The following is a 12,187-nucleotide window of genomic DNA, read 5'->3' on the forward strand; positions in this document are numbered from 1 at the left end:
GCAGACAAAAAACAGATTTACAGAACAATAATCACAATTTGAAAAATATATTAAGATGTACGGTTAAAAACCTCTGTAAAATGTATAAAATATTGTTTGAGTGGGAAACGAAAGAAGAGCTAGTGAAATAATCTATGATAAGTTGGTCAAGGGATGTGGGTCACAATAGTGATTTAAATTTATGGGTGCAATTGTAGAGAACAAATCAAATTCATTGTCAGCTATGCTCTAAAGAAGAAGTATTTAAAAATGATCCACAGGTGGTATTTGACACCAGACTAGCCAAAATGTTTAGATCTAAAAGTATAATTGGAAATGTAATTGGAAATGTAAGGGAACAGTTGGTACATTTGATCGCTTATGGTGTTCATGTTGTAGGGTAACAAAAAATTTGGGGAGATGGTGTACAATGAGCTTAAGAAAAGGTTTTTTTAGAAACAGTACCCAATAATCCACAAGTTTTTCTTCTGGAAATAATGACAGAAATCTAAAAGTAAAATAAAAAGTAACTTATGGATGTACGTGAGGACATTCACTCAAATTCTAATTACACAAAAATGTCCCATCAAAAGAAGAATGGCATCTCAAAATACTAGATATATATCAAAGTAGCCAATATGACAAACAGGTTAAGAAAGAAATATGATAAAAGACTGAAAGGTTACTGGATATCATATACAGATTATACAGAAACATATTACACCAAGAATCATAACAGGTGCAGACAGGAAACCATGGAAAGAGTGGAAGGGAAGTAACTGGATTTGGCTGAAGCAAACAAACTGCTTACTGCTGTTCAGAACATGTAATACACAGAGAACTCTTTCTCCCTCATGGATGCAATTCTTTGCTCCTGGCATGCGCTAAGGACTTTTAAGGATCAAGGAGAAGAGTAGTGAGGGATTTCTAGACCTAACCTTCCCACAAAGAAAAGTCTGAATTCAACACCTTGACTTCCACCTTGCAGATCTGGATACATAGTATGAATAATATGGGACACCAGTTGCACCCCATGGATTTGAGAGGCAAGGCTGACTTCTCTGCTGCGTTGAATAAACACAAGAACACTGTTGCGATACAAATTATAGTCTCCTAAAATACAATCACAACACAGCAATTGCTATGCTTTCTCCCCAGAGTGAGTTCTTTGATGGGAAGAGAGAGTGGAGTTGTGACGGAAGCTCTTTCCACATTCCAAGCAATGATAGGGTTTCTCCCCTGTATGAATTCTTTGATGGGAAATGAGACTATCCTTCCGACTGAACCACTTTCTACATTCCAAGCAATGATATGGTTTCTGCACCATATGAATCTTTTGATGGGATGTGAGACCTGTGCTCTGTGTGAATCTCTTTCCGCACTCTTGACATTTAAATGGTTTCTCCCCTGTATGAATTATTTGATGGGAAGTGAGTTTGTAGCTGTGGCTGAAGCACTTTCCACATTCGAAGCACTGAAAGGGTTTCTCTCCAGTATGAATTCTCTGATGGGAAGTGAGAGAGGAATTGTGACTGAAGCTCCTTCCACATTCCTGACACTGATAGGGTTTCTCCCCTGTATGAATTCTTTGATGGGAAGTAAGATTGCTGCTACTACTGAAGTTATATCCACATTCCAAGCACTGATATGGTTTCTCGCCTTTATGTATTCTTTGATGAGAAGTGAGACTGCTCTTCTGAGTGAAGCTCTTTCCACATTCCAAACATTGATATGGTTTCTCCCCTGTATGAATTCTTTGATGAGAAGTGACATTGTAGCTGTGACGGAAGCTCTTTCCACATTCCAAACATTGATAGGGTTTCTCCCCTGTATGAAATCTTTGATGGGATGTCAGATGGCTACTCTGGCTGAAGCTCTTTCCACATTCCAAGCACTGATAAGGCTTCTCCCCTGTATGAATTCTTTGATGGGAAGTGAGAGAGCCGTTGTGACTGAAGCTCTTTCCACATTCCAAGCACTGATAGGGTGTCTCCCCTGTATGAATTCTTTTATGAAAAATGAGACCACACTTCTGACTGAAGCTTTTTCCACATTCCAAGCACTGATAGGGTTTCTCTCCAGTATGAATTATTTGATGGGAAGTGAGATCTGAGCTCTTTCTGAAAGTTTTTCCACATTCAAAGCACTTATAGGGTTTTTCCCCTGTATGACTTCTTCGATGGGATGTCAGACTGTTTTTGTGACTAAAGCTCTTTCCACATTCAAAGCACTGATAAGGTTTCTCCCCTGTATGACTTCTTTGATGGGAAGTGAGATGGGCATTCTTACTGAAGCTCTTTCCACATTCCAAGCACTGATAGGGTTTCTCGCCTGTATGAATTCTTTGATGGGAAGTGAGACTGTGGCTGTGGCTGAAGCTCTTTCCACATTCGAAGCACTGATAGGGTTTCTCCCCTGTATGAATTCTTTGGTGGGAAGTGAGATTGTTCTTCCAGGTGAAGCTCTTTCCACATTCTAAGCACTGATAGGGTTTCTCTCCAGTATGAGTTCTCTGATGGGAAGTGAGAGAGGCGCTCTGACTGAAGCTCTTACCACATTCTTGGCACTGATAGGGTTTCTCCCCAGTATGAATTCTTTGATGGGAAGTGAGATGTGTGCTCTGATTGAAGCTCTTTCCACATTCCAAGCACTGATATGGATTCTCCCCTGTATGAATTCTCTGATGAGAAATGAAACTGACCCTCCACCTGAAGCTCTTTCCACATTCCTTGCACTGGTAGGGCTTCTCCCCAGTATGAATTCTTTGATGGGAAGTGAGATGGGTGCTCTGACTGAAGCTCTTTCCACATTCCAAGCACTGATATGGATTCACCCCTGTATGAATTCTCTGATGAGAAATGGAACTGATCTTCCATCTGAAGCTTTTTCCACATTCCTTGCACTGGTAGGGTTTCTCCCCAGTATGAATTCTTTGATGAGAAGTGAGATGGGTGCTCTGATTGAAGCTCTTTCCACATTCCAAGCACTGATAGGGTTTCTTTCCAATGGGATTTCTTTGATGAGAAGTGGACTGGGAACTCTGACTAAAGTTCTCTTTACTCTCCAAGTATTTATATGGCTTCTTCACTGTGTGGATTCTGTCCTCGTCCCCCTTGTTACTAATTTCCAATTCATCACCCCCTGGAATGTAAAAAACAATAATTTTTAAACATTAACATTTTATTTAAATGTTTTACATTCATGAAAATATAATATGATAAGAGGAATGAATAAAAAGAGAAAAGTGTGGAAGAATAATTTTTGAAAGAGGAAAAGAATGTTGGAAAAATACAGTATAACAGATCAAATAAAATCAATTTCACTTCTATACGTTATTATATAGATTTTAAGTGGTATTGTAACACTTATATAGATATATATAGAGAGAGAGAAGCTACCGTATTTTTCGCTGTATAGGACACACTTTTTCTCCTTCAAAAATGAAGGGGAAATGTGTGTGCGTCTTATGGAGCGAAGACGCCATAGCCCTGCGACCCTCTCCCGGCTGGAGAGGTGAAATGCGCCTATGGCAGGAGCCTCTTTAACCACGCGCCACCTCTCTAGCTGGGAGAGTGCGCGCGGGGCTAAAGAAGCCCCCCACAACCCTCTCCCGGCTGGAGAGGTGACACGCGGCTATGGCAGGAGCCTCTTTAGCCGTGCGCCACCTCTCCAGCTGGGAGAGCGCGTGCGGGGCTAAAGAAGCCATAGCCCCGCGACCCTCTCCCAGCTGGAGAGGTGATGTGTGACTATGGCAGCAGCCTCTCCGCTGCACGCCTTTCTGCTGCTCCTCGACCTGCTCTTTGGGGCTGGTGGTGGGCTTCCCCCCGCCAGCCCCAAAGAGCAGGTTGAAAGGAACCTGAAGCCTGGAGAGCGAGAGGGGTCGGAGTGCACCGACCCCTCTCTCTCCAGGCTTCCAAGGTAGCCGCCTGAAGGCGACTGAACACACCTTAAACGGCACCTTGTTTTAGAGGGGGAAAACAAGAGGAGGAAAATTCTTCCCCTCTCTGCGCAGCGCCTCCTGCCGCTTCGCTGAAGAGGCGTTGGGCAGAGAGGGGGAGATTTTTTTTTTCTCGTTCTCCCCCCTCTAAAACAAGGTGAGTCCTATTGTCCGGTGCGCCCTATGGTGCGAAAAATACGGTAATTAGAGCCTCAGGAAGAACAACCGTTCACAACTGTTCATTCTTCAACACTGCTAATGAACAACTGTGAAAGAGGAATAACTGAAGGGAATTAGATGGGAATTTTTACTATGGAGTTCACTGCCTTTGTTGGCTGGTATTAGCTGATATATTTATGGGAACCTGAGATTCAATTAATTTTGTTTGGCCCCATCACGGAATCTGCTCTGTATTCATTGTCAGTTATCTCTTTAGTCAACCAAAATCAACAGAAGCAAAAACACAAATCTGGCAGAAGCTACTTCAACCTCCCTACCCACTCTGACGGATATTCACAGACAACACCGCCAATCGCCCTCCATTCCAAGTGATTTCTGGGGGCGTTAGATTTCCAAGTGGTGTAGGTGGCGCTACTGGAGAGATTCATCGCAAGGAGAGAGATATGGAATTTCAAAACAGATATGATGATCCTCAGAGAGCCTTACCCAGAGAATCCAGGAGTCCATGATTCTCCTCCATGACCTCCTCGTGCAGAGCTTTCTGGTCAGGATCCAGCAACGCCAACTCCTTGTCCGTGAAATGAACAGCGACATCCTCAAAGCATACCAAATCCTAAACAAATAAGGGTGATGGGGTTAGTTAGATAAATCCTGGCCCATTTTTATGGTTTCTCAACTGCTTAGAAACCTATTTAGTCTTCAATGTAAATATAGAAACAAAACAGCAACTGCTGATAAATAATATTGGCGACATTGAGAAGGCAATAAGGATGAGGTGGATGTTCCATATTCTCAGCACATAAACCATCTTGAATGCCATTTCCTCATTTTCTTCAGGGCACCGCTGACAGGAGCCAGGAGGTAGAGGGAGTCACCCTGGCAGCCCCACCCCTCAGCCTCTCTCCCTACATGTCTCCTGCCCCCTACCTGATCTGCTTCCATAGCTGCTGCTTCCCCTTCAGGCTCATGAAAAGACAGATGAGGAGGTCTTGTGGGCATCATCCTGTCACCTTCCAGAGACAAAGAGAAGTGGGAAGCCATGAATGCCTGCTTCTCTCCAATGTTCAGGAGTGTATCTCTAATTACAGGTGTACCTTTGAAGAAGTCTACCCTATTGAGTGCCTTTTGACATCTGTACACCTGTCGTCTTTTAGTTATGTAAAAATATATCCCACCTCCTTTGGGCTCTTGGCCCCAACTGCCTCCCCACAAAAGACGGAAAGAACTGACAGATTAATTTCCAAATCCCCAGGATGTGACCAAGGAGAGAAATAACTCGCTCCCTACCTAGTGGTCTCTCTCTGGTGTCCATCAGAGTCCTCTCTGCCTCAGAGGAATCAGGACCCATTTCTGTCAACAGATCCTGAACCTGAAAGAGCAACAAAGATTCAAAACAAAATGGGAAGGGGGATTAGAAAAGCAATGGTAGAGGCAAACACTTTAGGGGTAGCAGATCTCATTCCTTGGATCCGATCCATAAAGGGATGGGACATTAGTACCACATTTTGGGATACTCTTGCTCTGGTTTGGAGCCCCTTGGGAGTATCCAGAGGAAAGTCTCTCTCACCTGCTGCTCTGCCTGCTTCCTCTCCTCTGCCTGACTCAGGAGGAAACCTTCAGTGAGAGGCACTGCCTGGGAACTGGTCTCCGCTCCACATTCCCTCACCCAGCTCTCTATCTCAGGTGGAAGGACAGCCAGGAACTGCTCCAAGATCACCAGGTCCAGCATCTCAGCTTTCGTGTTCCTTTCTGGCTTCAGCCACTGACAGACAAGGTGGTAGAGTCGGCTGCAAACCTCTCGGGGTCCTTTGGCCGCCTGGTAGAACTGCTTGAACTGCTGGCTCTGCACATCTGAGCGGAGGGTGTCCTCCTCACATAGGATCTTCCACATAGCGTTTTCCCAGAATCCCTCAGTGCTCCCATCTTCAGTGGCCTGGCCTCTTCCTGCTTTAGGTCCAACCGAGTCTTGCTCATCCATCTGTGCTCTCAGGAAGCTTCCAAGAGATGAGAAGGAGTCCCTTTTTTCTTCTGCAAAGATCTTCCCGTCCGAATTAGAGGTGCTGGCAAACCCTACAAAGCAAATGCATTGTTCTGTTATAAAATTGGCACTGTGTCAGGATCAGAAAAATGTCCCCAGACAAATGTGGATGGTTTTTGCTAGCAATCAAGGCTGCACTGCACTAAAGCCCAGACTCTGAACATCTTGTGCTTGTAAGTTGTTTTAAGCTGTTTTTAAATTTATTGCATCTCCGTGAGAGAAAAATAAAGACTCCAGAAAAACAACAACACACCATCAGAATTTGTCTTAATCTGGCTGGTCTAAATGGCTACTTCTTGAAAACACAGATATATTGGATTTAGAAGGGTTCAATAATGCATTTGGCTGGCATGCATATCTATGGTATGATAAAGTTAAAGTGCATAGAATGTTCAAAATTCACATTGTCAGAAAAGCACTGTTCAATGTCTGGATTAGATATAAAGATCTTTTGGAAAACAAAACCCCAAGGTGGTTGTCTCCAATGGAAGCTAAGGCAGTAAAGAGACTCAATATGGAGGCAAATTGGCCGAAGTATTGGGAGATCTTAGAACAGGATGGTGACAAACTGAAACTGCAGAGTTTTGATAAACTAAAAAGTAAAGTCCGAGATTGGCTTCATTATTATCAAATAATGGAGGTATTTAAAATGGACAGAAAAATTGGCTTCCAGGTGGAAAAATCAAAATTGGAAACAGAACTATTAGAACCTAAAACAAAAATATTGTCTAGAATGTATAATTTGCTGCTGAAATGGAACACACAGGATGAGGAAGTGAAATCGGCTATGATTAAATGGGCTCAAGACGTTGGCCATAACATAATGTTTGCTGACTGGGAAAGGTTGTGGACCACTGGAATAAAGTTTACGGCATGTAATGCCTTAAGAGAGAACATAATGAAAATGATATATAGGTGGTACATGACACCAGTCAAGCTTGCAAAAATGTATCATATGCCTGATAACAAATGCTGGAAATGTAAAGAAGCAGAAGGTACCTTTTTTCACCTTTGGTGGACGTGCCCAAGGATTAAGGTTTTCTGGGAAATGATTTATAATGAATTGAAAAAAATATTTAAATACACATTTAGAAAGACCCCAGAAGCCTTTCTCCTGGGTATGGTAAACCAACAGGTTCAAGTGAAGGACAGAACTTTTTTTATGTACGCTACAACAGCAGCAAGAATACTCATCGCGCAATATTGGAAGACGCAAGATCTACCCACGCTGGAAGAATGGCAAATGAAGCTCATCGACTATATGGAACTTGCAGAAATGACCGGCAGAATCAGAGACCAGGGAGAAGAGATGGTAAAGGAAGACTGGAGGAAATTTAAAGACTATTTACAGAAGCATTATAAAATTACGAACGTTTGAGGTTATCAGATTGAATGTAAAAGAATGTTATTATAAAAATGACAATGTTAAAGAAAGTATATTTAATAAGACATAGGGAAATGTAAGGATAAATAAGACAATAATATTAATCTGAACCAAAGATACGCCAGAGGGAAAGAGTTTACTACCAGAATATAAGACCTAGAATACAGAGTGGGAAGGCATGGGGAAGTCGCAGACCTAAGTTAATGCTGAAGAATATAATGATACAATATTTGTTTTTAACTCTTTTATTCTTACCGTTTTCATTTTTCTTTGTGTTTTTGTATAATGTATGTATTGTTTTTCTTTTGCTTTTTTCCTTTTGATGTGTTTGTCGATTTGTTCTTTTTTTTTTGTTTATTGAATGTGGAAAATAAAATATTATATAAAAAATAAATAAATTTAAGTATAAGAAGAAGTTATTATCTGCAGAAAACACACACACAAATCATCAGAATTAGACCAGTCTGGCTGGTCTAAATAAAAATCTAAGCATAGTAATAGTAATACATAATTACTACTACTACTACTACTACTACTACTACTACAACAACTACTACTTCTGTGATGCTGCCCATCTGACTGGGTTGCCCCAGCTACTCTGAGCAGCTTCCAATAAGATGAACATCAAACACAGTAAGGCATCAAACATTAAAAATGTTTCTGCACCAGTAGAGCAATTATTCTCCTACCTGGGTCTCAGCAGCTTTTGATACCATCAACCATAACTTCCTTCTGGACCGTGAAGGTCCTGTGTGAGTGTCTGGAGGCAGTTGGAGGAGGGATGGTGGCTAACAGATTGAGGTTGATTTATGACAAGACAGAAGTTCTGTTTTGGAGGGACAGGGGACAAGTGTGTGGGGGGGACTCCCTTGTCCTGAATGGGGTAACTGTGCCCCTGAAGAACCAGGTGTGCAGCCTGGGAGTCATTTTGGACTCACAGCTGTCCATGGAGATGCAGGTCAACTCTGTGTCCAGGGCAGCTGTTTATCAGCTCCATCTGGTATGAAGGCTGAGACCCTACCTGCCCACAGACTGTCTCACCAGAGTGGTGCATGCTCTAGTTTTATCTCCCGCTTGGACTACTGCAATGTGCTCTACATGGGGCTACCTTTGAAGGTGACTCGGAAACTGCAATTAATCCAGAATGCCGCAGCTAGACTGGTGACTGGGAGTGGCAGTACGTTTCCGAGCACATTCAAAGTATTGGTGCTGACCTTGAAAGCCCTAAACGGCCTTGGTCCTGTATACCTGAAGGAGCGTCTCCACCCCCATCGTTCTGCCCGGACACTGAGGCCCAGCGCCGAGGGCCTTCTGGCGGTTCCCTCGCTGTGAGAAGTGAGGTTGCAGGGAACCAGGCAGAGGGCCTTCTTGGTGGTGGCGCCTGCCCTGTGGAACGTCCTTCTGTCAGATGTCAATGAAATAAACAACTACCAGACTTTTAGAAGACATCTGAAGGCAGCCCTGTTTAGGGAAGTTTTTAATGTTTAATGCTGTATTGTGTTTTTAATATTCAGTTGGGAGCTGCCCAGAGTGGCTGGGGAAACCAAGCCAGATTGGGGGGGGGGGGGAATGAATGAACTCAGTATAGTGGTACCTCAGGTTACAGACACTTCAGGCTACAGACTCCGCTAACCCAGAAATAGTACCTCAGGTTAAGAACAGAAATCGTGCTCCGGCGGCGCAGCAGGAGGCCTCATTAGCTAAAGTGGTGCTTCAGGTTAAGAACAGTGTCAGCTTAAGAATGGACCTCCGGAACGAATTAAGTACTTAACCCGAGGTACCACTGTACAGTGACCACTAATAATGAAATATATGTTGCAGATATCCCTGCACATTTATTATGATATTTTGTGATATACAAATGAAGGGAGAGGATTTACAATCGGAAAACTATTGAATGGGAAGGGACTCTGAGGACCATCTAGTCCAGCCCCCTGTGATGTAGAAATATTCACCCAACTTGAGGCACAAACCCATGACTAGGGGTTTAAGAGTCTCATGCTTTACTGGCTGACTCAGGCTATTCATTTGTATCATTTACTGTTCCCATTATCCTTGTTTAATAACCCCATTAAGAGTTATTCCAAAAGAAAATAAAAAGACAAACACAGCCCCCCCCCCAATCTACAAAGCAGGATGAGGCCACTTTAAAGAGTACTGGCTTCCTCCAAAGACTCAGGGGAACTGTAGTTTGATGAGGGTGCAGGGAAAGCTCGTTGATTTGTGGGTCTCTGCCCCCCCATGCACCTTCATCCTACAGCCTGGGGACCCCCCTTCTATGCAAGGCACCCCAAGGGGGAAGAGAGGAGACTGCAGATCCCAGAAGGGGCACATAGGCAGCTATGGGCAAAGGAGAGAGACGAAAGCAACCCCTCCCCTTTCAAGGGGGGTCCTTTTGCTCTGAGGGACCCCGCCCCCTTGTCCTCCCTTCTCTAGGGATCCAGCTTAGTTCCTTTTAAACCTTGGGTGACATAGCGCACCCAGTTCCTCCTTTTATGAAGAGCAGGAGCCCACAGAGAGAGGCTTTCTTGTGGGGAGGGTGGGACCCCCTTGGCAGGCACAAAGAGGAGGAGCAGCTTGTAGGGGGAAAGGCTGTGCCAGAAGCAAAGGACGGCCTGGTGGGGGCTCTTCCTTCGGAAGGGGGCGGGGTTTCAATGGCATGCCACTTTTTCCCTCCCCAAAGAGGCAAAGGAAGAACAGAGAGGAAGGGGAGGATGCTCCCTGCCTTGGGGGTCTCCCCCCCCTTGAGTATCCCCTCCCTGCAGCCCTGGGACCCCCCTTCTCCCCCAGGCGCCCCAAGGGGAAAGAGAGAGGAGACTCACTGGATCCCAGGAGGGGCCACCGAGGCAGCCTTGGCAGAGGATGAAGGAGGAGGGGCTTCCGCTCTGGAGGACCTAGGACCCCCCCCCCACTCCCTGGCCTCTCTAGGATTCCAGCTCGCCTCTTTTTCTTCCATGGCGCCTGCGCCCTAGCCCTCTCGGAGGAGGGCGGTCTTGCAGCCCTGAGGGTCGCCGTCTCTGACGCGCCTCCTCCGCTCCCTCAGTCTAACGGCTCGTGGGTGACGTCATGCCGCAAGGGGATCTCGAAATGCGCCGCGCCCGTGAGCTGAGGGGAACGGAAAAGGCGGGAAAGGGGAGAGGAGAAGGGAAGCGCAGCCTCGGGCCCTGTCCCCTTCGCCTGCCCGCCAGCAGCTTGAGAGGTCCGAGCGATATTGGGAGGGGACTTGAGGGTTGTGGGTTCGAGCCCCACCTCGGGCAAAAGATGGCAAGGGATTGGGCTGGATGACCCTGGTGGTCCCTTCTGACTAGAAAATGCAGAAGAATCAATACATTTCCCAGTTGGGAGTCCTGGGGCGAGACTTACTTCAACAGGGGCAAAATGTCTGGTTCTGCACTTAGGCAGGCAGAACCTGATCCACCAATAGAGGAGGGGGACTCCGGGCTTACTAGCAGCACATACGAAAAGGATCTAGGGGTCTTGGTAGATCACAAGCTGAGCATGAGTCAACAGGGTGAGGCAGAAGCAAAGCGTAAGATGGGATTATGTGTTATATTAACACGGAGCGTGTGTCCTCGGGGAACACAGGATGGTTAGTCAAAATTCATAGACCGTGGTATCTTAAAAACATACCACAGTGGTTTACAGCTATAAAGCATATAGAACAATAATATCAAAAGGTTTAGAACTACAGAGGTACCTCGGGTTAAGAACTTAATAAGTTCCAGAGGCCTGTTCTTAACCTGAAACTGTTCTTAACCTGAGGTGCACTTTTGCTAATGGGGCCTCCCGCTGCTGCCACCACACAATTTCCGTTCTCATCCTGAGGTAAAGTTCTCAACCCGAGGTATTACTTCCAGGTTAGCGGGGTGTTTGTAACCCAAGGTACCACTGTAGTTAAAAGTAAACACATTAAAGAAGAAGAGGAAGAAGAAGAAAGCATCCATAGACCCTTGTTTGTGAGGTCCTCCTCATGGCCTGCCTATTTGAAGGCACCTTGTTACCTGAAAAATCCGAGGGCTCCCTTGGACAAAAAGTAAAGACACCAACCAGAGTAAATTGGAGCAAATCAGCAGCCTGTAGGCTTGGCCTTTATTGTACTGTTGCAGCAGGGTGTTCCCCTCACTCGCAGGAGAGAGGAAAGACCCAGAACAATGGTGTGCAAGACCTTATAAAAACTTTTGAAATTCCCCTCCTCTAGGTCAAGCCCACCCCCAGAAACATCATGCATACATTACAGAAAGGAGGGGTTGAGGGAGGAGTTGTGGTGGTAACCTGAGTGTCCTGTCACCTGGCTGGTTCCTCCTTTCCCCCTCCCCATGAGTACTTTCCAGGTGACAAAGGGGAGCTTGCAGTTTCCTGCCCCCTGAGGGGAAATCCAATCACTGTTCTTTTGTTATAGTCCGTGTTGAATCCACTCCCGTATGCAGTCTGTAGTATAGTTGATGGCCTTCTGTCTAGGACCATCAGGGTTGGCATAGCAACTGGGCAGGGCTCCTGTGGATGTGCTGGGATGCTCAAGGGATTATGATGGCCTGTATATCAAACCTTCCCCATTTTGTAGTCCTTCCTTCATGGAGTAAAATAAAAGTGGAGCAGTGCAAATCTGATGTATGGTTGATTTTCTATGAATTTATAACAGAAGTGTAGCGTATGTAGTGTGTGAGTGTGA

The 12,187-nt window shown here is 45.1% G+C and overlaps 1 protein-coding gene across 1 annotated transcript; it reads right to left on the reverse strand.

Moving 5' to 3' along the window:
* Window positions 1-762: 762 nt before the first annotated feature.
* LOC310670191 (uncharacterized protein) lies at window positions 763-10,547 on the reverse strand. Its single transcript, XM_083425037.1, has 6 exons — window positions 10,341-10,547; window positions 5,664-6,166; window positions 5,384-5,465; window positions 5,024-5,106; window positions 4,583-4,709; window positions 763-3,120 (listed from the first exon to the last, which is right to left on the reverse strand). The coding sequence occupies exons 2-6, from the start codon at window positions 6,072-6,074 to the stop codon at window positions 1,121-1,123; spliced, it is 2,703 nt and encodes a 900-aa protein (XP_083281163.1). The 5' UTR covers window positions 6,075-6,166; window positions 10,341-10,547; the 3' UTR covers window positions 763-1,120.
* Between the last annotated feature and the right edge of the window lie 1,640 nt (window positions 10,548-12,187).

This window comes from Podarcis tiliguerta (genome assembly GCF_965153285.1).
Source record: "Podarcis tiliguerta genome assembly, chromosome: 2".
NCBI lineage: Eukaryota > Metazoa > Chordata > Lepidosauria > Squamata > Lacertidae > Podarcis > Podarcis tiliguerta.